At 38.0% G+C, this 27046-nt stretch overlaps 1 protein-coding gene across 2 annotated transcripts in view; it reads right to left on the bottom strand.

Annotated features, from left to right (window-relative positions):
- The window catches only part of FANCL (FA complementation group L), a 28554-nt gene extending 7865 nt beyond the window's left edge, over positions 1–20689 (bottom strand). For both annotated transcript variants that reach the window (XM_010706359.3, XM_010706358.3), the window contains exons 1-7: positions 20562–20689; positions 18445–18503; positions 17502–17562; positions 16360–16416; positions 15236–15333; positions 8967–9063; positions 4241–4309 (exon numbers count right to left, since the gene is read on the bottom strand). In XM_010706359.3, coding sequence (XP_010704661.3) covers positions 4241–4309; positions 8967–9063; positions 15236–15333; positions 16360–16416; positions 17502–17562; positions 18445–18503; positions 20562–20666 — 546 coding nt within the window. In that variant the 5' untranslated portion in view covers positions 20667–20689. The remainder of the gene's footprint in view (positions 1–4240; positions 4310–8966; positions 9064–15235; positions 15334–16359; positions 16417–17501; positions 17563–18444; positions 18504–20561) is intronic.
- Between the last annotated feature and the right edge of the window lie 6357 nt (positions 20690–27046).

The following is a 27046-nucleotide window of genomic DNA, read 5'->3' as shown; positions in this document are numbered from 1 at the left end:
CAGTTTGTCATACAAGTGGATGTTACGGTCTTTTCTAACTGCATCACATGCCATTTCTTTTTCTACACAGCCAGCATCTTTCAGATTTTTCATAGTTCAGACTGTGAGTGTAGAAAGCAAAGAATACAATTAGTGATGACGTATGAAAGTGCAGTGTGATTCAGCACAGTCAGTTCTCTCTCCAGCCTCACCATATAGTTCTTCCAGGCTCTGTCAGACACAAGTCTGATGCATGCTCACATAACACATACTTACACAGTCCTTGGGACTGAACGGTTCTTGATTTGGAAGGACGTGATTCTGTGATCTGAACTTCTGAAAATAGGTATTTACAGAGACTGGGCTAAATTCGTTATTTTACAAGACAAAAGATGGAGGTATATCACTTTCACGTGACTGCCAAGGGACTCCCCATCAGTTTTAGAAATCTGACCCCTCTTTATCTTTTGTGATATCAGACTGTATGCATCCTCCATTCATTGCAGCCACTGACAGGACATGAATTGCTTATTCTGGTCAGTGACAATCTGGACCTACCTGGAGAGGAGCACATTCTGTTTTGCTGCTCCTGTTACTCCTAAGCTTCGAGTTTTCTGCCTGTCCCCCAACCAGCCTCACCCTAACAATTAGTCTTCTACCTAGGAAGAGTCTCAAGTAGTTCTGCAAAATTTGTTCCTTTTTCTACTCTCTGCATTCTCATCTCCATCCCATCACTAGTCCTCATGCTAATTCTTTCTTTTATTCCAACTCAAAACACTTCCCCCCCAGTCACTTCAATTAAATGAATAAGAAGGAACAGGGCGGGGGGGGAACAAGTCATTCTACTGCTGGTTCTTATTCATAGAGCTAGAAACTCGAAAGAAGTGCTACATGATACATGACAAATTTCAAACGCCTATTCCAAATCCTGGATGGACTAAATACTGACCAAATAGCAGTGAGAATGCTCAAATTAAACACAGTGCATTTTATTAAAATATATAAAATCAAGAATAGAGCCTGGTGGGGTTTCTCCATTTTGTTCTGTTGAGTTCTTTTGCTGTTGATGCTAGGGTTTTTCCCTAATTCTTCCTAACATAAGATTTGCTGTCCCTTAGAAATACAGTAAAATTAGAAAGAACATAAGAGGAACAAAGCTTTCCTAACTGAAAAGGTAAAGTAGACTAAGCTATGGATGTTGCTATCTGCCTTTTGTGCACTCCCAGATAAAGAACCATTTAATAAAACGAGCAGTTGCTGGCTGGCAGTGGATCACCTGTATTATTTAAGTAATTTGTGATTCTTTAGATTTCTTGGGGCTATTATTTATTTCACACAAACCAAACTTCAACAATTTTCTTCCTCCTTAGCACAAACTCCAGTCAGACACAACAATCTGAAATCTTTATGAAGTGTCAACCATTTGTATTTTTTGTATTGATAGACACACAGAAAGCAGATCTGTGAAGCTCCTTTGCTAAAAAAAAACCACACAACAAAATTATGCCATATTTTAATGGAAACGCAGTAAAATAAGCAAATAATCTCATTCATATTACTATACTTTCTGAATTTAGTTTTACTGCATTGTTGGCTGGCTGCATGACCTCATTAGTCATTAATTTCCACTCTCCTGACCTTCATGTAGCAAACCAGGTGGGCAATGGTCAGTATAGAAACAATATCCTGATGCGAGGGCAGCAGAATACAAGTGCACTGAAACTGCAGAACCACGCTGACAGTTTATACTGAAATCTGTAGACAGAACATTTATTGGGTAATTTAGAAAAAGAATATAACTGAAATAAGTAGATGTTCTTGCACTTGTCATTGAGAAGCACTCTGCATTTATTTGGCACTTGTAACAGTAGCGGCAGCAGCAGCATTGCCCTTGGTGCTGATTTCTTACTACTCTAAAATGTCTCCTCTGAGCCAGAATACACTGGCTGTTGCTGATCATGCTGTGAGACACCTGCACTGGCTACTAGGCTTGTCATGACGCACAAAACCCTACCATCTTCAGCTTGACATTGTGCAAGTTATAATTATTCATCCAAATGAATATGTCAGAGCAGCAGCAGCAGACCTCTCATCAGAGCAAAAGAAAAATACATCAAAACATTATCAACCCAGCAGGAAGACAGGGACCATAAGGAAAATTACCCATTTTTAATATGGATGCCATAAAGCCATGTCTATTATTACACCAAATAAAAAAACAACAACCAACAAACCAGCCACCCAACAGCCCCTCAAGTTTAAAGTCCATGAGCACTGAAAAGAACCCCAAATAGGCAACAGCAAGGGGGGGAAAATAAAAAAATTAGCAAAATCAATTACCAGAAACCTATTTCTATTTCCTTTCACAAGAGTTTATAGTATAATAGCACGATTGCATATTTGTCAGTTAAGCCTTGTCAGTTTTTACATCAAAGATGACCAAGAAATATTAAAGTTCCATTAAAACTTCATAGTATTTTACTGGTAGATAAGTACAGCATGCTCTCTTTCCCTTTTAGGTACCAAAATTTTTAACCACTTGAGAACCTGCTAAAATCTGCTTCTGTTGTTGTTTCATCTTTATCTAAGTTTAACCCTTATCCTACCAAGATGCTCACTTTAATAGTTTCAATGCACTTTGAAAATAAGCACAAATTTCAATAGTGCAAGCAACACAAACATTCACTATAAACATTCTTTTTACCTCAGAAGTTCACGTCACACTCAGAAGATCAGTTTTGACAAAAGACTGTGCACATCTCCCATCAGAAAGCACAGGTTGTTGCTATTTGCCTCCACAGTGCAGGAGATTATCTGCAGCTGAAATCAGTCTCCTATGATTTCAAAACAGCCCTCAGTTACATACATACATCTATTGCTTGTATTTTCAACCACCCCTTAGTAATTCTAACTGTAAGAAATTTAAGATTCCAGGCACTGGAGCGTCATATTTTTTTAAGATTATATTTTTACTTTCCTGTAGAGTCATATTTGCTCACATCTTTTAACTTGTCTAAGCAGGTTGCTTTTGTTATGTTATTCAAGTGCATCGTATTAAAACCTAAGTCCAGCTGGTAGCCTTATAATTACTAAGAGTACATTTGGAGCAGCTACACCTGTCAAGGATATTTGAAATGCTTTTAATTAGAGGTAACATACATTGCAATGACATAAAAATCAAGAAAATAATATTAGAACTGTAGATAACTCCAGAGGCAAGAAACAGCATTTGAAATCCTGCCTGTAATATTAGGAAAACATATCAGTACCACATATTAGTAAAATTTAAGAAGAAAAATAGTACCTATTCAGATTGTTCAAAACTGTACCAGGGAATCAAAAACTAAAATTACACACGAAAATGAACACAGTTTTTATTTGCAGTGGTTCGTTCTTGAAGTTACTTCCTCAGGCTCTCAAACTGGATTTAAGGTGATGTGCAGAACCTCAAGCTCTGCATCTCATCTGAAAAATCATTCTGATGCAATCATTTGGTTACCTCCCCTACACAAATTTAGTAGTGTCAAAATAAGCCTTATGGATGGGCAGAAATCATTGCAGGAGTTACAATTATGAAATGCTATCTGTCACTTGTGCAAAATCTGTTTTTCTGAATTAAATGACATCAAATCTCAACTATTTTCTAGAGATAATTCACATTAACTTGCTTCTAAAGTGGTCACTCCTAAATCCATTTAATCAAGGACGCATGCTCCATTAAGGGAGAGCGAGAGACAAAATAAAGCAAGAAACTAAAAGACAACAGCTTCCATTGACAACTGTTAAATTACAAAATTTGAGTTCTCTTAAGTATTTTCTTGGTCTTTTGGTTACAAATGAAGTTTCATTTTGCTGTGGAAATCATTCAGGATAACAAACTGAGATTTCTCTTGGTTGTTGTACCTATTGGTATAGCTGCCACCTTTTGAGGGTGGTGCTTCTCTGCATGAAAAACTTACTGCGCATATCATTTCCTAATATTTCTAAAGGCTCCAAGTTCCACCTGTACATACAGCTTAAGAGAAAAGCAGTATGAGTGCAAAGCAATCAACACACAAAGTATACAGACATGAAAGGAAAACATTAAAAATAATCTCATAAGGAATGCAAAGTTCAAACAGAAGCAGGTCTGTAAGTAAAAAGCACACAGTTTTAACACTTGAGTTAAAAATGAAGTCCAGTGCATCATTGCCACCTACCTTCATATGTCTTTGTTATTAAAAAAAGGAAAACAACAAAAATAACAGGTACATGTGTTTACCTGTGGCATCCAAGAAATGGCAAACTGAGCAGGAAAATCCACAATGCAGTCTGGTGGTTCAGTAGGATACTGAGGGAGAGAAAAAAATATATATATATATATAGTTCTGGTTTTGGTAGTTTTTTTTTTTTTTTTAAATATGATTAAAGTCAGATTGTTACTCAGCTGCCAAATTCGATAATGAAATATAAGCACTTCATGCATCTTGAGAACTTGGCTCTCAAAGGAAAAATATGGAAGGCATTTTCAGAAATACTTATAAATGTTAATTATCATTTAAAGAAGAAATCTACACGTAAAGTGTTCTTATGTATCAGGTTTTGAAAAAGGCAGGAGGATCATAGCTTCCTGTGCTCAGTTTTCACATAGGCAAATCAAAAAAGAACTTCAAAAACAGATCACATAAAAAATAGAAAATATTTCTTGGCAACTTGATGGCATCTGCTGAACAGAAGCATTACCCTTGCTCCTCAATTGCCTGTAGTGGATACAAAAGTTTAAAACAAAAACAACAAAACAGAAAAACTTCCCTGAGGCAAGGATTAATTTTCAATTGAACCAGAATATTTGCTGAGATTGGAAGTGCTTTTTGTTTTGAAACTTAAAACAATCAAAGCAATCGTGAAGACAAAATTAAAACTAACAGCTATTCTCTCCACCTGCCCCCAGATTAAAAGGTATCAATTAGGAAGAAAAGATATATTTAAAAAATTGACTGTTTTTTGATAAAAAAGGCATTGACCATTCATTACACTTGTTAAAATTCTGCAGCTCAGCTTCCCACTCTGAGATCTGTGGAGAAAAAAATGTATTCTCTGAAAAATAAAGCAGTGAAAGAAAAAAGCCCACTTCATTACAGATTAACACCTATCCAAAATTTTATTCACCTGAGAAGTTGCACAGGACTAAAGGAGGCAACATTCCCAGTTCAGCCAGTGACATACCAAGAGGTATTACAGAAGTTGTATTAGTATTGCATAAACTGCTAATACAAAAAACATTTCAGAAAACCTTACTTGAGGAGACATTAAAAAAAAGGTCCCAACTTCCTCCCTGAATTAAAGACAGAGATGTGAAGCTTAACTATGCTGCTTCCCACAACCATCCTGCACTCATAATAAACCCCCCCACACAGATATCATCATTTACATCATCTAGCAATCAATGTATTTTTTTTTCTTTTAAAGTGCCTTTGCATCATATAGAGTGTAATTCTATAGGAACTGGTTCCCAATTGATCTTTGTAAAAAGAGCAAAACAATAAAAGGTATAGCTTTCTAGAGCATCCATTCTGCACTGCCTTGATTTTAATAATGAAGTGGATTTATGTATTTCACAGAAATCTGTTTAAACTTGCACTTTTTAGTAGTTTCTGTCAGATACCCACTTCCTGAAGACAACTTCTACAACTTGAGTACTGTGTGATTTGCTATTTTATCAAACTGGAGGCAGACAAGCTAAAAAACTGCAAGAGAGCAAGAGAACAAACAACTAATTTGGACAGGAGGCAGTTACAGTTTAGAGAAGTATACCCACAAAAGCTGTCACCGTTTCTTTTACTGTAGCGTTAGCATTATTTTTCATGAAATGCTTTAATACTTGCATAAAAATAAAGTTGTTTTCAATGTATAAAATCTTGCCTAAAACAAACAGATCAGTTTCTGTGTGGGATTCATTTTAGGACTGCCCTGGTTAAATATCAGCAGCATTAACCAATTAGGTGCTTATTTTCTTGGTAAGTAAATCCACTTTATGCATTCTTTTGTACGTTGCCTTTGAACAAGTGGTTGCAAACAGATCCTACAAACATTATTTAAAAAAATAAATAAATTACCTTATCTCTTTAATGCTTTTCAACCTTGCAGGGTGAAATCCTGTATAAAGTAATGAGTGATTCTGCCTGAGATAGTATTTTACAGTGCTATCCCACAGCACATCAGCAGCATCATATACAATCAGATTGGTACCTTAGAAATCCTACTTTTCAGAAGAATTTAAGCAATTGCTAGAGCAAAGATTTATGTACCGTATTTTGCGCATGCAGCTGATGTTATCTAGAAAAAGCATTTTCAATAACCCTCGCCAAATCATTCACTTAATTACTGTCAAAGCATCTTGTTTACTACATGGCATGCAAATTATTGCAGCAGCTATTAGAGTTCTTGGGATCTGAAATGGCAAGCACCCAACCCACTTCCAAGAATTGAAATATATGAGTTTCTCATGTAATACAACATGAAATCTGAAAAATAAAACCTAATGTATTTCATTTTATACCTTGCAAAGACACACATTTGGCTTTCAGAAACCTTCTAGCTCGTTTATTAAATTGTGAGTGGAAAAAATTTCCTGCATCAGGCATTTTCAGGCAAACTAAACTGAAAACTATTTCACAAAATGTAATCTGAGCATTAAACAATGCATCCTCTTATGAGGATAGTCCTAATAATTTACACAAGTCAGCACTGTGTAGCACTGGATTGCACAAAGACACCAATGACATGATACTCCCGATCCTTCCAGATTTCATTTGATTGCCCCAAGTTTCCCATGTGCTTCATAAGCGTAGATTATAGAGAGCAATCATTTTTACAAGAGCAATTCCTAATACAAAGAACATTAATCCAAGAATAAGCGAAAACATTTCACAGAATCACAGAATTGTAGGGGTTGGAAGGGGCCTCTAGAGATCATCGAGACCAACCCCCCTGCCAAAGCAGGTTCCCTACACCAGGTCGCACAGGTGACAAACTGTTTGACAAACTGTTACAGAGAAGTCCTCAAAAATACATCCAAACCATTAAGGATGGTAGTGAAGGAATATTTAGAGGATTATTTGAATACACAATGTAACTTCATGAAGAATAATTTTCTGAACCACTTGTAGAAGTATTCCATCCTGAAGTCATTCTCGGCGTGCTTATTAACTCATCTCAGTGCATGGCATCTGCAAGGACAAGGCTGAACCAACCACTCTGCCACAGCACAGACAAGAGCCAGCAACATATGCTCAGGGGAGAGGTTTAACTCTCAAACTAACCACAGTCAAATAAATAGCATAACAACAATAAGCATAATTGAATTAAAGCATGTTACCAAAAGAAATCTCTTAAAAAGCACAGTCTTCTCAAATATCTGAAATATGTATATAAAGGAAAATCAAACCCTTGTGTCAGCAACATTTCACATATAAATTTTCTCTGTGGCAACTTTAAATGCCAGACAGTTTCAAAAGGACAAACAATTGATCCTTTCATCACAAAAATCACTTGAAAAGAAAAATTTGATGATTACTTTTCACAGCAGACAATTTAGATAACCTAGTCTTTTTATTACACCGCATCTTTAGTTGATAGAAGGTGCTTTCTTCTGCTATCAGGAGCCTCAACCACACACATTTCATTACTATAAAGAAATGCACAACTTTTCAGAAGGACAAGAAAATGGGTAAGCTTGATTCCGGTCATGGAAGTGAAACAGAACCAGCCAATGCAGAAGGGTAACGTTGTTTGACCAGTTTTATCAGGTGCTTGAGTTTTACAGTTAAAAGTGCTTTACTTCAATCTCCATAAGCTGAAGAAAAAGCTTAGGGGCAACAGGCTGCATGCATTTCACTTCTAATGCCATACTAAGCATATGGATAGCAGCTTCCTTATAAACAATGACAATACAGTCAGGTTCTTGCACACTAAATAGCCCATAATTTTACCTCTTGATATTCCCCCCCCCCAAAGTGTATTTAACAACCAAATGACTAGCAAATTAATTATTTGTTCATTACTGTGTGTACAAACACATGCATATATATTTAGAGCACTTTTATTATTTTTTGAAAATCTATGTTGATAACCACCATTCCCTGACAGTTCTTTATTGTGTCCTGTGAGGTAATAATTTGCCTTACATAAAACTAAAAAAATCCTGCATTTCTATTTCTTAAAGAATACAGGAAGTTTCTGAGGATGAAATTTAGTTTCACAGTACAGTGCCCAGTTCTTATTCCTTCAAGATTATTATTCCAGATGATGGACCAACGATAGTTTCCAAATCCACTTTTACCCATAAGCTGATTTTCTGAAGGTAGCAGCTATGACCATACAATTGTCATCACACAGCCTACCAGGATCTTCATAGATTCTGATAGGAGATTCATGTCTTAAAATAAGAAATTCTACAAAGAAGTATTACAGTTTGAGTTCAGGTCTATGTATTAGGAAGAATTAAAACTTTCCTGCTTCCATACATGCCACAGTATGGTTTTTTTGTTGTTGTTTTGCTTTCTAAATGCTTAAGAATGTCAATTCTGCAGTCAGTCTGCCATAAATCTTTACAGCTCAAACAGTAAGACTTGCCACAGAAGCTACATAACATCCTCTAATTCCTGTTATGTTTAGTCTCTGGACTGAGTGATAATGTATGGAAGTCTCTAAAATAGCTTTATCTATGAGAAGGTAAAATAATTGCAGCATCACAAAGTGTTTCTCATGTGATGTGCAGCCTCACGTGAGATCCTTACAGGTAACAATAACATATTAGGAATTTTCATTGAAGTTCAAGTCTGAAAATTCTGCATTTTACAAAACAATTTCTAAAAAACAAACCACCAAAAACCAGATTATTTTGCACAACAGACATGCTATCAGAGCAACTCCCTAAAATCCTTACAAATTAGAAAATCCATCTTTTTCATGGAAATGTTGAAGTATTTTCCCCCATATAAATTCACCTTTGCGTTTAACTTCAGAGTGATCAGATGTTGTCGACCACGAGAGTCTTCAGCTTTCAGCTTGACTGTGGTGAGACCAGTATCCACATACACAACTCTACAAGAGAAAAGAAAGCTGTAGTGGGATTTCAAGAACTACAGTTTGAAAGATCTGCGATACTCTTATTAGTCTGTTACAAATATTAATCAGGGCAAGTCTGATATGCCAAGCATTCCATCTCTTCTGGATTTACTGCTGTTAATACACCAGCCTACTGCTTAATGCAGTCATACATCTTTGGGTTATTTACAGTGTGTGTCAAGGCTCACGCTGTGGTCAGTGAGCGCTATGTTTCAGTTTTCCATCACTGGAACCTTTGACACACACAGCATGTTCCTGTCAGCCTCTACTTATGTACACATTAAACTTCCTGTCAAATCTTTGATCCATTTCTGCAGTTTCTTACACCATGAGACTTTTATGCTCCTGATTTGCTTTTGTCTTCAATGAAGCTCTCTCTTGTTATCAATAATATTAGTTTTGAAAATTCGGTGGCTATTGGTTCACATTCTGAAATTGATTTTTCACAAAAAGCAGTTCTACAGCAGGTACAAAATGAGTTGTTTACAATGATTCACCTTTGTTTCATGACAGTTTCACACAGTATAAACGCACTCGAGCAAGTAGAAAGTACATACTAAACATAAAGAAGTTCTAATACAAAATCTTTTTAAGACGTTACTGATCTCTACTTCCCTAAACAAAGATGAATGAAATTATGAAACGCATTGTTCTACCAAAGTATGTCCTACTGAGAGGCTTCAGCAGCTGCCAAAAAGGTTGAGACTTACCCATATACTCAACAGAGAACTGAGTATGTGAATATTTTGACATTATTACTGTATCATTTGCGTGTGATGATAAAAAAAGCAGTCCACAATTGTTGCACAAACTTATCACCTAGACTGATGGAAAACTCCATCAGAGCTCAAAGCAAGTATCTGCTAGCCAACCTAAGTCACATTTCCTATATTGATACATACTAGCCCAGTCACTCTAGCCAGCACACTGGAAAAAATGTTTCTCTTTCAAGAGCAAATAGATACACAGTTGTAGAAGTCTACATAGGAAAAAGTAGAGCTACACATTCCTAGCAGGAGGTGAAAGGAACAAAGTGATCTCCGTAATCACGCGTGAAAAATAAGGTTGGAAAAAGTAGTAGTGCTAGTGAGTACTGAAAAAGACATTATTTCACATTTAATGCTGGATAATTTAAAGCAATATTACACTGGCCTACAAATTTCTGGGAATATTTTGCCACTCCTCTAGAACAGTTTAAAGAAATAGAAGTCTTGATGAAAATGTAGTCAATTAAATTCCGTTTACTTAGAGAACATGACAGCATTTCTCCTCCAATAAGAATGATCACTGCTCACACCTCATTCTAACTTTACCTCAAAATTATATTACACATTTTTATAAAGATAAGAAATTACTTACAACCCAGGCCTCCATCTACTGTTGCAGATGGAGTTGAAGAATGCCCAGAATGAAAATTCATTGCTGGTCTTCCTTTTTCTCAACAGAACGTAAAAAGCAATAAACTGCCTCTAGGGGATGAAGGAGGATTCAATTTTCCATTTAAGATAAAAGAAAAGAACTCAGTAGCTTACTGGCTATTCATTCTGTAACATCATTCTACCAGTCTCTGGAAAAAAAAATAAAAATGAAGAAGTGAGTTCTGTACAACTGGGGGAAGTCGGACAACTCTGTAAAAGCCATATGAACTTCTTCATACGACCTCACAATAGAAGAAGGAAGTTTAGATAGGTGATATTTCAGCTATATAAACCTTTATCCTTCAGTGGGCTCCATCATTTCTTCACATATAAAAGAATGGAATGATCATGAAGATGGAAAGCTCCAAAGCACTGTAATTCAGCATAATGCACAAATGACATTTCATCGAGGCACACAGCAGGGCCGAATTCCTTGGAAAGGAAAAGGCAACTGAAGATACATTCCACAAAACAACTTGGCAAGTATCAAGCAGAAGTCAAGACTGTATTGAGATCTGGGATAACTGGGATTGTGACTCACATTGTGGACTCAAGAGACGTAAGCAACTTTTTTCCACAGAATTGCAGGAGTGGGAAGGGACGTCTAGAGGTCATCAAGCTCAACCTCCCTACTAAAGCAGGTTCCTTACTGCAGGTCTCACAGATAGGTGTCCAGATGGGTCCTAAATACCTCCATAGAAGGAGATTCCACAACCTTCTTGGGCAGCCTGTTCCAGTGCTTCATCACCCTTAGTGTAAGTAATTTCTTACTCATATTTATGTGGAACTTCCTATGTTCCAGTTTTGGGCCATTACTCCTTGTCCTATAACTACACGCTACTGAAAAAGAGTCTGGTCTTGTCAAATTGCCTCCTACACTTCAGATATTTATAAACGCTGATCAGACCCCCTCTCAGCCTTTTCTTCTCCAGGCTGAACAGTTGCAGATCTCTCAGCCTTTCCTCACATGGGAAATGTTCCAGGCTTTTTATCATCTTTGTCACCCTGTGCTCTGCAGAGCTATTCTCCAGCAAGCCATCCCCTAACCTGTACTGATGCATGTTGTTATTCCTCCACAAGTGCAGGACTCTACACTTGCTTCCTTGAACTTTCCTTCCCACCCAAATCTCCAGCCTGCTCAGGTCCCACTGAATGGCAGCACTGCCTTCTGGCATGTCTACCACTTCTCCCAGCTTCATACATCAGCAAACTTGCTGAGAGTGGACTCTGTCCTGTCATTCAGGTCACCAAAGACATTGAATAAGACCATATCCGGCACTGACCATTGGGGAACACAGGCCTCTTAGCCTCCATCTAGACTACACCACTGATCACAACCCTCTGAACTCTGCCAGTCAGCCAGTTCTCAACCCACCTCACTGCCCACTCGTCTATCTTACACTTTCTAAGTTTCATTACAAGGACATTGTGGGAGACAGTGTCAAACACCTTGCTGTAGTCAAGGAACACAACACACACTGCTCTCCCCCCATCTACCCACTGATGACAACGTAGAAGGCAACCACTGTGGTTAAGCACAATTTGGAGATGTCATCCACACAAGGGTGATGAGTCTTACAGAGGTTTAATAGTCAATAAGCTACCTACCTGAAGCATTTTTACTAACTCAACTAGTCAGATAACACTAGAAAAATCTTTCATTTATTTTACTACTTTCCCATCTCAGCAAACTAATTTGTGCCAGTTTCTTCATCTTCTTGAAGTTGTATGAGTAACTTCCTTTGAACTCTCCAGCTTCAAGAAGGAGAGCAGTTGCTACAGGAAATTCAGTGAAACTTTAGAACCTATTGAAATGTGATCTTTGTGAACAAGTATTTGAATATGAAAGAATGTGTACTCCACACTAAAATTAGGTCAAAAAAATAAAGCTTCCATTATAATAGAGAAAGTGATTATATCTAATGGCAGCCTGCCCATTTACAATATTCATTACTGGTTTTACTCTCCGTGGTTGAAGAGGAAAGAGGCATAAGATCATTTCAAGTAACGTCTACAATTTGTTTTTGAGAAACTCCACATATTCCTTAGATAAGTTATTTGAATACACTGAACTCCTGCCATCCCTAAAAGCTTCTTAGCTCACTTTAGAGATAAGGGACTATACCCTATTGTTTAGATTCTCTTTCAAATAAGAAAATTTTTCAGTTGGATTTGGATGCATTCAGATATGGATTGGATGGAGCATGGCCCAAAAATCTTACTGAGAAAAAGTCCACAACAAGCCAGTTTTTGAGGGGGGGGAGGGGGGAAAAAGACAAAGACTAATACTGATAAATAAAGCCAGACGTCACAAGGTGTGAGCATTTAATTGAAGTTTTCTGGCAGTAAGAAGGCCTAGTTTTCTGCTAGAAGACCGTACCAACATGTTTTTAATATGCAAGTACACATCTCTTGCAGCCCAAAACCAGTTTAAGTTAAGTGGCCTTCTCTGTAGTTCATTATATTTTTAATTAGAGGAGGAACTTGCTAGTACACTCAAATTATCAACTCACTGTAAAGCAGATATGATCCCTTATGTACAGCCCAGTCCTTTTAATAACTGACTCTCCACTTCCCAGACTGAATAGCAACCGTAACACATTAATCAAGAGATCCATGTCTACAAAATTACTTGACTACACTGGACAAAAGCACAGCCTAAGTTGTTTGTCCACACAAAAACCAATTTTACCTAGAAAATGAGGCAAATTCTGCCTTAGAAGCATGCTCTCTGATAAAACACTGATGTGTTTTTTCAGTAAACCACTGAATATTTTATATTTATAGCAAGAGAGAAGTACTCCTCTCTTTGAGATAAGCTACTAAAATGTATTTCAGGAGTGTACTATGCTTAGTGACATACAATTTACAAATATATTTATAATTGAAAGTATATGGAATTATATATAACTGTATTTCTCAAGTATATTTAGTTTGGGTCAGTGTGTTTTGCTTGCGTGAGCTTCTTGAAGGTTTTTTTTGAGGGTACAGGGGGGAAGGCAGGGGAGGGAGGAAGAGTGTTGAGCTGGAAGTTGGCATGATTCAGAATGTAGTCCCTATGTGTTTAGGAATTCTTAACAAATATTCTCAGACCTGCTTGAAGAGTGTGCCATCAGCTGTACCCACCAGCTACATACTTAATAATGGAAATCACTGAAAACACCGTAGCTGATTTAAGAAGGACGTTTTAAAGAGGAGGTCTTCAAAGCAAATTCCCACTTAATGTTAATTATATATTACTTATTCATACACAAAAGTGAGAAAACTTAGGACTAATCCTCAATGTAAGTCTCTAGAAAAAAACATTACTTCATGTGGTGAACTAAACATATTAAATTATCAGCCAAGATTAAGAAAAAAAAGTAGATTTGCTATTCTGAAAGTTCCAAACGCAGACTTCCTGTTTCAAACTTTTGTTTTAGAAAACCTAAAATATAGCTTCTCATTCAAAACTCTTCAATCTTTCATCTTTGCCCCTTGAAAGAAGGCACTCAAATTAATTGCATGCTATCAGTAAAATTAAACATAGTCTACAAATTTATTTTCTCTGTGCCTCCACAGAAATAACTGCCTTCATCTCCATAAAGGTTACCTACATATAAATCATTCCAAGCTCTCTGCTGGAGGATTAAATTATTTGATATCAGAGAACTTGCTAATAGTGGCATATGATGGCAGGTAAAGCCTTCCCAGAAGTCTGCAAATCAGGAAGCACTGCAGATTCCTGAAACATTTCTGCACAGACATTGAGTATTTGATCACAACCCTGCGTTCCTTCATTTTTATAAGAGGAGATCCATGACTTCCTCTGATCCATGACTTCAATTTGACACTCCTCCAATCAGCTCATCTGAAGGCATACTGGATTGTGAATAAATATGATCTGTTTGGACACATCCAATATCCTAACAAATAAGCTCCCAGATGCAGCTACGTGTACTTTTCTTTCCTCAACAAAGATAAGTATCTTTTATGATTCACTACTATTTTACTTCCCTGAGAAGACCACCTGAATTTCATTCCCTATTTGATAGATACTCATTTTATACAACCCCATGAAATCCTGTACTCAGGTGCACTAAGCCAACCTGACCAGGTAACAGCTGGTCAGGACAGCTTATCCTCTCCTTGTGCAGCAACCAATCCCTTCAAAAGTAACACCCCAAACATGGTCTCCCTGCACAGCTGAGTCAAGAAAACATACCAGATGCCTTTCATTAGCCCTCATCTTTGTTTAAACCACCTGGGGAGCCAGAAACAATCAATTTCCCTAGTTTCTCAAGGGCTGATTGTTCTGCAGTTCTGGAATAACAAATTCCCAAAATCTCTTCTACACTTTTTTAGTTTTGTAAAGAACCACCATCATGAAGTCAGTTATAATTATATAACTCACTGCATGACTGAAATAGTAAAAAAAAAAAAAAAATCACCTATAAATATGGTATTGTTTACTATGCCAATAGTTTATAGGTCAAAGAATTGATTGGTTACTAGCACAATCTCAACCCCCAGCTCAGTTATCCAATACTGAAAATGTGTCTTCAGCTGAAGCAGGGTTTTGTTTTGATTTTTTTTCATCCCTTTTTTTCTTTTTTAAGGAAAAAAAAAAGCAGAAGTCTATGTTAAAACAAAAGGCTTCTAAACAGGATAAATTAACAAGTTATATGTGAAATCAACACCTAATACATATGTATGAGAGGGTCCCCTACTAGGTAACAAAATAAACATACTTATTCCAACCCAATATTTCTAGATCTCTGACAAGACAGGAGTAGTATTCTGGTGGCCATGGTACATGCAGCTCTTGTGTATTCTTCAAAGCAATTTCCTGTTTAAAAGAAAGTTAAAAACATCATTAAGAAAGACTTCAATATTTTTGCATCTACTTAGTTATGTGATTTTTGCAATTCATTCAAAATATTAAACTTATGTAAAATTAACTGTACACTGCGTTTGTTTTGTTATAGCCTCCAGCTAAAGCAGACAAAAGCTGTTTGGTAAATTACTTCAGATACTGCTAATGAAAACATCTGCAATTTAAAAAAAAACACAGATGTTGACAACAGTCTTCAGATGCAAATATCAAATGTGCCTCTTTTTCATCTAATAAATTTGAAGCCAAGCATCTTGTCTGAAAGAACATTTCAAAAGAAGGTTCCGTGAAGCCCACAGCTGCCTTCTGAGCATCACAGCCACATAAGAAAATATTAAATCCCTCATATAAGACCACATACTTTCAATCAAAAAGTAATCAATGTCTCAGTTTTAATACAATAGGATCCCAGAGTTTGTGTACAGGTACTCATCAGGCAGGTGCCTCAAAAGTTCTATGAAAAACTTAATACCAAATTACAGAGGAAAAACAACAGAAAAGAAAAAAACGAACACAAAGCCATGTGTTGCACACCTTAGTGTTGCACTACTTGGACTTGAAAAGCATACTTAAAATTTTGCTCATATGGTCATATGGAGTGAGATCTGTCTCCAAAACTGCAGTAATGATGAATGATCACTTTCAAGTGCTGCTATCAACGTCACTCAGCCTCAGAGCTTTGTACTTGACAGATGTGGAAGACATTACAGAAGCAGCATTAACAGCAAGGATTTTTTCATTATTATTAAAACTTAATTCTATACTGAGATGCACAATGAAAGTGGATAGTCAAACTGAAAAAAAAGTGTTCCAACAGGATACAGTGAAAAAGTGAAAACACCTTGAGCAATCCACTGATACTGTGTAATATTTTTCCTTGTATGTTTATCTCCTTTAAAAAAAAGGAAACAAAACACCACAGCAACAACAACAAAAGAGAAAAAGCACTAGCATTGATATTCTGGATATTATGCCACTTACCAAAATAGTTTTCAACTCCACCACAAAACTGACAAGATCTGGACAACTGTGCAACCTCTGGAAGGAACAGAGCATCATTTTCATATCATAACATTTAGTGGTAAATAATTCCAGTCTAAATAGCTACTGTTCTGGTGTTATCAAGCCACTAACAAGAAAAAAAATAAAAATAAAATAAAAAAAAAAAATACAACACATAAAATTTTAAATACCACAATTAAAAAAAACAAGTCTCCAGTTCAGGGAACCTTAGTGAAAATTAACTACCATCTTTGTCAAATAGCATCACATAACACATTTACATAGTTTGTTAAGACTTTATACTTCATGCATTTATCTGTATTTAGGAAGATTTTTATGGACCCTTCAGTTTCTACCACAGAGAAGAGATGCTTTTGAATTACTCAAAACGTTTTCAGTTCAATTTTCTTTAAGAACTCTCAGGAACCATCTACTTCCAGATACCGTACACTTTAAAGGATCCTTGTTTGTCATCTGATGCAGCACATATTTATATTCCTGTTTCTGTAGCTCTGTAACTTCAGATACTCCAAAGCTGCAACTCGTGTTCTGCAAAGCAGCACAAAGTCTGAGAGATGCAATTTGCAGGTTTGGCAGATGTCTCCTTAAAATATCCTCCATGGCTGGAGGGCAGTTATATCCTTGCTCTAAAAGTTTCTTCAGGACAGGAAGGTTTAACTTAGATTTCTTGACTGCCCACAACAGAGAATGAGCTACATAAATCAGTAACGTCTGTGATTTTTTCCTTTATGCATTATGGACTATTTATTATATATACAGAGAGAGAAATTAAGGAAAATGTAAGATGGCAGCTGTAATTTATTACAAGTTGTTCTAACTGAACCTTCAAAAATGAACAAAAGGAAAACAAACAAACAAACAGCCTCACTCCAAACCTTGAATAAAAAGCGACTACTTTCTAAATCCAATCCATCTCACCTCACAGTAGTCTGCAAATACTCAAGCATTTCAAAATAGCACATCTTGGCAACAAAGTGAACTTAGGATTCTTTAACACTTTCAGAATAAGCGTGAGTAAAAGTTTCACAAATCATACACACACACTTAACAGAATCATTATACACAGACATTTAGCAGAAATGGTTTTAAAAGTAGCATACCTGTTTCAAAATATGCCGATATCCATGAAGTATCTTCTTCAGGTGCCAGCTACACTCTATCCTGGACAAACAGTACTTTGTATTCATTTTAAATTCATACTACATGATTTTGAGAAAGGATCACAAAGTTTGGTGCCAAGAACATAAAAGTTTTCCTTCAAAAGCAACGAAGGAATTAAACAATACTTCAAATTTCTTTCAGATTTCATATTCAAATACATTTCAAATTTTCAAATGTCACTATCCACAGCCCATTAGAAATTAAGCCTCTTCTTTTGCTGAAAGCAACATAATTCTTTCAAGCTAATATGACTTCATTAAGAAAATACCAGTATTTTGAAACTCAAGCCTGAAAATGTCAGTTACTTATAATGCCGTTTTAACCATCTGACCTAGAATGTAAAAGCTACCTAACATCACTTGTTCACAGTTTACAGCAGGTAGAAGCATAGAATAGAATGCCAAGAACTAATGCATAAATGCACACATACAGTACGTGCATATACCCAAATACCACTGTGATAAACAATTGCACCAATAAGAACAGGGCTTTTAAAGAGCAGCTCAGTAATAGTGTAGCATTTTTAATATCAATATATGATGCCTTTAATTTACAACTCTGAGCTGGATCTTCTGTTTTCCAAACGGTGACATATAAACAGTTTGATCTAAATGAACATTTTCTCAAGTACATTGACTTATATAAAAAATAGCCAATTAATTAAAAACAAAATATTTTGATACAGTCGATGTTTATTATCGTTGTTTATTAGCACAGATGCTGTATAATTTTGTTTCAAGGTTAAGTAGAAACCAGTAAAAATTTATTACCAATGCTCATAACTGGAAAAAGGTACCAATTAATACACATATTCATCACTGCTTTTATCAAATATGCTTGCTTACATACACTCACACATTTTTTTCCATATGATTATCTTACCTTGCATTTTTCAGTTGAGAATCTGTTGGTAGAAGTATCCGGATGTGGAAGTCTCTACCCTTGAAAATAAGCATTTAGTTAGTAAGAAGGCCAGCAAAGAAAAATTGTTTGATATTGTGGGCAATACTTCCTGAAAGTATTGACTGCTAAGCAAGAAAATTTCTCTTCTGTGACTTTCAAAAATATTATACAGAATTTCTTCATTTAGAAAAAAAATAAAAAGCAGTATGAGTAACAGGTAGGAATAATCCTGGTTTTAATTCTCAAGTTGAAATATTTTTTATTTCTGTAACTCACAGTATTCAATAAGAATGCTTTCAGTAGATCATATTTTATAAAGAAAAATAATACATTTAAAAAAGAAAAAAAGCATTACTCAGACCTAGACATGCCATAATCCAAATCATGCTGAAGTCTGTAAGAATGTCTTTTCAAATCAAGTAAGAGAGTAGACTTTTATTATAAAAGTACTGTGCTAAAAAGAACTTGGGCATTGATGTACAGAAGACTTCCAGCAACTTAGAAACCATAAACTCAAGTAGTCTCAACTATATTAACATACTCCTTCCCCCCATTGGTGCAGTCTTTATGAAGCAGCTCCTAAACACCATTCACTTCTATTTTTATTAATTGTCCCTATTCACGATCTTGCCCCGACATTCTTAAAGGATTATGCAAACAGAATTGAAATAAAGTTTTGTAAGACACCTCCCAGAAGTGGACAATTAACTTATCTCAAAACTTCAGATTCTCTTCCATCTCAGCACACCTTGAACTACAACCACAGATTCTGACATTTCTTCAGAAGAAAGGTAAGAACAACAGCAAATATCTTCTACTGATAAAACAACCAATTCTGTTTTGCCTTGACTCCAGCAAGGCTTTCAATACCATTTTCCATAACAGGCTCTCAGTGAGGTGGACTGAAAGCTGTTAAAGGTGCCAGGCTCTAAAGGTTGTGCGCAGCATGACAATGTCCAGATGGAAGCCATTGACTAAAGGCACACACAAGGGGTCAACACTACTAAACCCTCCTTATTGACCCAGGTGAGAGGACACCGCAGTCTCAGCAAGTCTGCGGAGGACAAAAGACTGGAGGAAGCAGCTGATGTGACGTGTACTGGTAATACCATGCACCAATGCACTAAGCAACTAGAGAGCAGTTCTGCAGAAAAGGCCCTGTCTGAGCCCAGTGGGCACAGAGCTGACCTTGAGCCAGTGGTACGCCCTTACAGCAAGGGAGGTGAAGTGCCTCTAATGCTACATTAGGCAGAGCTGCCAGCAGGCCCAGGGGCAATGCTTCCCCTCTGCTCAGGGGTGGTAAGGCGTTCCTTGAATGCAGTGGGACAGAGACACGCTGAAGTTAGGCCACGGAGAGCTATGAGGGTGATTTAAGGGTCTGAAGTACCTTGCCAGTACGTACAAATTCCTGACAAAGAGAAAAGAACACATGGTCAGACACACACCCAAGGGACAATAGGCAGTGGGTATAAGTTTAAATACTGGAAGCTTCACTTAAATGCAAGGAGGGGGAAGGAGGGGAAACAGAAAAACCACAAGAGAAACACTTATCGATACTGTAGGTGGTCAAAGACTGGGTCTGGTTGCCTGAGAGGTCCTGGGGTTTCCATGTCTGGAGTTACCCAAAATCTGAACGCACACAGGCTTGAGCAGCCTGCCCTAAGTCACCCTGCCAAGGGGCTGCAGAGAGTCCTACCACATCTGCGATCTCCATCAGCAAAAACAAAGCGTCTGCCCCAAAGCGGAACACAGCCCACTGGAGCACCAACTGCTTCCAAACTCCTGCGAAATGAGCCTTTCAATGAGTTCGTAACTTCAGCCCTCGCTACACCGCAGCCCCAGCCTCGATCCCACAGCCGCATCAGGGAGCAGCCGCTCTCACGCCTTATTTGTCACGGCAGAGCCGGGCTGCGTTCCGGCACACAGAGCCGCAGCTCCGACAACACACGTTACAAAGCCGCGGCCGTAGCACGACACTCGCCCCGCCTCACACGGAGCCGGGCGCCTCCAGGCAGCGCGGCGGTCCCGCTGTGCCGGGCTCCGCTAAGAGCCCCTCACACAGCCGTCGAGCATCGCCACGAGAGCGCAGCCGGTACCTGCGCGCTGACGAAGCCCTCGTAGGCCGTCCCCTCGCCGTTCTGAGGAAGCAGCAGCGGGCACTGGCGGAACAGAGATCCCCGAGCCGCCATGCCGCCGCGCATCCGCGGCCCGCCACCGTTCGAACCGTGCCGAGGCCCCGCCCGTCAGGCGGCGCATGCGCGGGAGGCGAAGGGGGCGTTCCGTGCGTTGGCGCCGGGCTGCGCTGCCGTGCCCGCCCATTTCTGTCATTCGGCCGCTGCTTAAGGCGCGCGCTCTCCTTCCCGCGTCGGGACGTCCTGAGGAAGCGGGGCTGAAGAGAGCCCTCGAGTGGGGATCGTGATCTACAACCAGCGATACGGCGATAAGCAGTTTGCGGTCACTGTGCTTGGGGAAGTCTGGAAAATGAGTTTTAAATAAGCCTCGGAGGTTTATTATATGCAGGTTGCTCTGAAAGTAATGCCTCCTGTTTATTAACATGGAAATTACAACAAAGCGCATGATAACGCTGTTGATACACTGATCTCTCTGCTACAAGGCACACTTTTCCGACAGTCGCTATGGCTAGCAATGCATTTTCTCCAGCAATAAGCAAGAGCTCTTCGTTTTGTGGTGTGACAGCCGGGCATGGCTGTCTGGAACATGGCCACTGCACCATCCACCACCTCACTGTGCTCACATCCACTGTCTGATCTCCATCCTTGTTCAGCAAGTGTCAGTGAATGTCAGCAGTGCTGTTTTTTCTATCTGGAGGAATTCAGTGACGCTCCTTTTCTTCTTAAGCACTTCCACGTCAGGTGCCGTTCTGTCACGGTGCCCCTCTGTCTCATGGCAACAAAATGTAATGGAATATTGGCAGAAAGGTTCAACTTCTACTACCACACAGACAACATCTGCCTCTGATGTTGTGGGCCATCGTAATAAATAAGGCATTATTTTTGGAGCATTCCTCATATATGTTTCAAGAGGCCCTAGAAACTTGCCTATAACTGAGGCTGCAGCATACCTTTAAAACAGTGCATTTCGAGCTGCAAAAAAGTGCAGATTTACAACAAATTTTCAGTGTTGCTGGGAAAGACATGTTCAGTTCCTTGTAAGAAGGTTGTCATCCTGATGTTGCTTTAGAGTGCCTTATCCAAAGCAAGATTCAAACCAAGAAAAGTTTTCGAGTTTAAAGCACTGACAGGCTTTAAATACCATTATGTTTTACCCGTGCTCATAGTTTCCTCCATAAAGTTGTTGATCACAGCAAGATGAGGTTTGACAGGTGTACTTCATAAGGCAAAGGAGTCCGGATTCAATTTTTCAGCCACAGGTCACCTTTATTAGGTTGATTACAACCATTGCTTGCCAGAAGAATCATAAGGCATGTTATTAATTATTTGTCCATTCAAATATGATTTTCAGGTAGTTACGAAGTCAGAAAATAAAAACATGAATAGACTGTCAAAATTCCCAGTATGGAGACTGAACTCTTGAAAGCAGTAATTTCTGAATATTCAATAGGCTAGATTTTGTTACTAAAGTTATCCCATAAAGTCAGAGACAGCAAGTACATTCACAAAAAAAAAGCAATTCATATGAAACCACTTAGTAACTTAAGAAAGTGACATTGTTTCCATGAATTATTTTTAAGTTTGATTCTTTATATATGAGGCTATTGTGAAATGCACCCTTAGAAAGAGTGCAGATGACGCCCAGTTGGAAGGAGGTGCCAATATGCCTGAGGGTAGGAAGGCCCTGCGGAGGGATCTAGACAGGCTGGATTGCTGGGCTGAGGCCAATGGGATGAAGTTCAACAAGTCCAAGTGCCAGGTCCTGCACTTTGGCCACAGCAGCTCCAGGCAATGCTACAGGCTTGGGACAGAGTAGCTGAAAGACTGCATAGAGGAAATGGACCTGGGGATATTGATCAGTGCTTGGCTGAACATGAGCCAGTAGTGTGCCCAGGTGGCCAAGAAGGCCAATGGCATCCTGGCTTGTATCAGAAATAGTGTTGCCAACAGGAGCAGGGAAGTGATCATCCCTCTGTACTCAGCTCTGGTGAGGCCGCACCTCAAGTGCTTCGTTCAGTTTTGGGCCCCTCACTGCAAGAAAGACATCCAGGCACTGGAGCATGTTCAGAGAAGGGCAATGAAGTGGTTGAGGAAGCTGGCATTTTTCAGTCTGGAGAAGTCTCAAGGGTGACCTTATCACTCTCTACAACATCCTGAAGGGAGGTTGTGGTGAGGTGGGGGTCGGGCTCTTCTCCTATGTAACTGGTGATAGGACTGGAGGGAATGGCCTCAAGTTGCTCCAGGGGAGATTCGGGTAGGATGTTGGGAAATACTTCTCCAAGAGAGTGGTCAGGTGCTGGAAAAGCTGCCCAAGGAGGTGATGGAGTCATTGACCCTGGAGGTGTTCAAGAAATGTTTAAATGTTGTACTGAGGGACATGGTTTAGTGGGAAATATTGGTGACAGGTGGACAGTTGGACTGAATGATCTTGGAGGCCTTTTCCAACCTTGGTGATTCTGTGATTCTAAGCAAATAATAGTGCATTATTCTTCACATTAGTCTCTCCAACATAAAATAATCAATTTAGAATTGCTAGTACCGTTATTGCTGTCCTTCATCATAGCTCATTGTCATTTTATTCATCTTGCCCCTAAGAAATGACCTTTTCTGTGCATATTCCCACCTTTTTCCACAAGTCTCCAGAGTGACAGAATCTCATCCTAATCCCATTTCCATTTAGATGTTACAGAAAAGCATTGTAGACCTCAGATGAAATAAGTAATCATAATGGAAAGATAATAATATGTTTATGAAATCTGGATTTTATAATAGCAAATTGAAAAATTACAATAGTATTTCAAGCCACTGAAGGTCAATGTTACTAAGTGTGCAAGGCTGCCAATCAAATGTTTTCAAACATCATATTTTAATACATAACGTAACTATTTCACAGAGCACCTCTTTTCCGAAACACCTCCTCTTCTGCAGAGTAATCATAAATCTGATGGCCAAAGCAGTAGTTGTTTGTAAGGAAAAGCCACAGTAAAAAAAAAAAATTAGTGTATTTTATCTGTCTCTTAAGCAGAACTAAAACCACAGAACTTCACAGGCCTCTACAAACTGCACAATAGGCCACAGTGTAAGAATTCCAGTCCTAACAAATGCTTAAAAATGATATAAAGAGAGACTTCAATGAACAAAAGAATGCTTTGAATAGTATATAATGGTTCCTATTTTCACTGAAGTCAAATCAACTTGCTTATTCTTAAAAGCTACACCAGAAGTGTCAGTATCTTTATCTGATCAGAACACACTGATAAACAGTGAAACTGCCCTAGACTAACTAACTAAACTAATGTTTAAACCCTATTCTCAGCTAATTAAGGAGCTTCCCCCCATTTCCCCCCTAATCCCCCTACCCCACCAGATCTTCAGTTTTCTACTGCTTGAAAGCATAAATCCACAACTCAGCTGCACTAGCAGCCCTTGGGAGTACATAGACCTTTCTGTGATTAAACCATTGGGTCTTCTGAAAGAAGTTTTCTAGTACAATTGCTCCACCTGAACATCTGGCTCACTACTGCAAAAGTCAGTTATGTTCTTCCCTTCACCCAGCTCCCAGCCACACAGCCCCTCCTCGCTTCTCCCCTCTCTGGTTCCTGATCCATCTCCTTGTAAACTAGATCCATTTGTTTGTTGATCAAAAACTGATTGCTTTTTTCATGAATTCATTTTAGGCAAACGTGCCTTGCAGAAGCTGTGATGCAAGCACTAGAGCTGACATGAAGAAAGCAGCCATAACCCAAGCTACTATCTTTGGAAACAGTGAGATGTTAGATCAGTCACTAAGAAAAAGACAGTTGAGAACCACCGTGCTTCCATTCTACCGCAGTCCTCCCAGTCGACAACCTATTTTGGGCAGCTTATGCATATCCCCTCACCCTACCCACAGAATTTTTGCTAGAATATATTTCTTGGGGTTATTATGAAGTTGTCTTCCATTGCAATTTATTTCTGGCTACTTAAAACCATTTTGCACGGTTAGGTAAACACTGGATATTTTAAAAGGTTTCAGGTCTAGAGGGCTATCAAAGCTCACATTCGTGTTTGTACAATATCTTGGCACTCTGTTTGGCAAATGACCTTGTGAAATGACTGATGTATCAACGTTAATGCATGCACACAAAATAATTTCCATGTACAGATACTTTAAGCCCAATTACATCTTCCCAAATTTTGCAAATACTTCCTTTGCAATCAGTGGTATCAATGGAAGATGAAACTAATCCATAATTTATATGAATTCTAAAGACACAAAAATATGCACTTTATCTCTTTCAAACCTTGCAGAACTCAAACTCTTGGAGATCTTCCAAGCAGCCAGATGAAAGTTGCCTTTCAGAACCAGGGAACATACATTGTTAGAAATTCCAAAAGATGCTGGGCCAAAATCTGGCCTTGCTTTTGCACTGTCAAATGAGGATATTTCAATGGAGATGTGTATATATACACGTCCATGTCAACATAATAATGATAAATATGTTGCAAGGTAGGGTATAATGTTGTCATTCTCTTTCCTTTAAGCAGAATTCCTAAGAAAACCAAGCTGAAGATAAACAAAAGCACTGTCTTCCAGCTAGAAGTTTAATAACCTCCCAGTCATTTCGCAGACACTTCAAGATAGATTTGATCAAGATCAGAATCCTCAGATTTCATTGTAGCTGAATCAAAGCAAAACTGAGGTTGAAATGAACTATGTTACTAAATATCATTGTGTTCCTATTGTGTTACGATACGCTGTTATGACTGGCTGTCGTACCCCTAGTATCCAATTTAAATCAGTATTTTCTAGTGAAATGAGATATTATCCAAAATGAGGGAAGTAATGAAGACAAATCACAGGTAATAATTTGTTCTTTATTTTCAAGGCTTCCTCACACTCAGTTTATAAAAATAATTTTTTGACATGAAACTAAAGTTTTTCATACATTTCATGGATGCAAAAACAAAGGCTGTAAACTTATATCCATTTTTTGATAGCAATTTTGTATTCCCATATTGTTGGAAAGTGCAAAATACACAGACATTAGAACACTAATTTTTAGGATGCTGGAGTCAGAAAGATGAGTCACTGTTGCTTAGTATGTTACAAACATCTTTTATTCCTTTTGATTCTTGAACCTTTTGAAAGAGTTCCCTGAAAACTCACAGAAAATCGAGCCATTTTCTATGGATAGTAGTCTATAAATCCAGGCAAATCCATTCTTTTTCATAGAAAGGAAGTTGAATACTTGCTGTTCTGTCTAAACTTAAAGTTGTATGTGATCGGTGGCTTAGAAATTCATTGTATCTGCATATGTACCTCACAAAGAAAGGTAATGTTTGTCTAGATTACTTTGCAAGCCAGCAGATGCAACTCCAGTGATTTTATGCTAAGCAAAAAGTTTTCATTATCCGCTTTATTACATCCAACTTTATAATAGTTTAAGTAAATGCATAAGAGCACAGACTATAAAGTGGAGAGAATATTGTGCAGAAATTAAAAAGAAAAAGAAAATACATAATGTATGATGTAAAAAGCAACAGATAAAGAAAATTAAAAGGATTTTACTAGAGAAAAACAATTTCATTTTATTGTAAAGCTCTAAATGAATAAAATAAAGTCTTTGAATGTGAAGATGATTAAAAAGACAAAATCATTAGCTAGAGATATTTACAAGTTTAGACTTTCATTTTGATTGTAATTTTAATTAGCTGGACACTGAGGGGGGATGAAAATGAAAGCCTACATCATCTACTTACTCTTTAAATTGCATTCCACCTTAATTTTCTGCTCTTCAGTTCTTAATTTTCTCTATTTTTGTTCTAAGTAATCCAGTTATCGGAATAAAGTGATTTTCTCTCAGCCAGGTTTAACATTCAGTGTTTGAATCTGTGAAGCAAAAGTTCACCCCACTGCTTCAATTTTTATTCTTTCAATAGCAGAAAACTCTACAGGAAACTTTTCCACTCTTTTGTCTGTGCAGCAGGGTTCTTTATGTACACACGACAGCTACGTAGCTAATAACAAAGGATTCTATTCTAAAAATAATTACATTCCACTTACAGTTTCCCATGGAATTTACTCATAAAATGCAGGATGAACCAGAAGATTAAATGCCATTTTCCTGTTCATTAAAGCCATTTTTCTAAATGTAACTGAGTTATTTGCCTTTTTGTCTTGAAAGAACCACATACCCAAGAAGTGGTTAGAGTCAGTTTATTCTTAAACAAAAGAGCTAATTACATTTAAGCTATGCCTGCAGTGTACAGTTAACTTACACATTTGTTCCCTGCTTTCAGGCCATGGCTAGATACTTCTTTCTGAAACAGCTGTACTGGATGCTGAGAAAAATGTTCACCTCTGACTTTCTCTTTCATGCCAAAAAAATGCTTCCCCAGCTGATTTGTGTAGGTGAAGATACACAGTGGATCCTCCTGCTTCTAGCAAAGCTGTTCAGGTTGATTTA

This window comes from Meleagris gallopavo, chromosome 2, assembly GCF_000146605.3.
Source record: "Meleagris gallopavo isolate NT-WF06-2002-E0010 breed Aviagen turkey brand Nicholas breeding stock chromosome 2, Turkey_5.1, whole genome shotgun sequence".
NCBI lineage: Eukaryota > Metazoa > Chordata > Aves > Galliformes > Phasianidae > Meleagris > Meleagris gallopavo.
The sequence above is the reverse complement of the archived record's forward strand: the minus strand, read 5'-3'. Positions and strand labels throughout refer to the sequence as shown.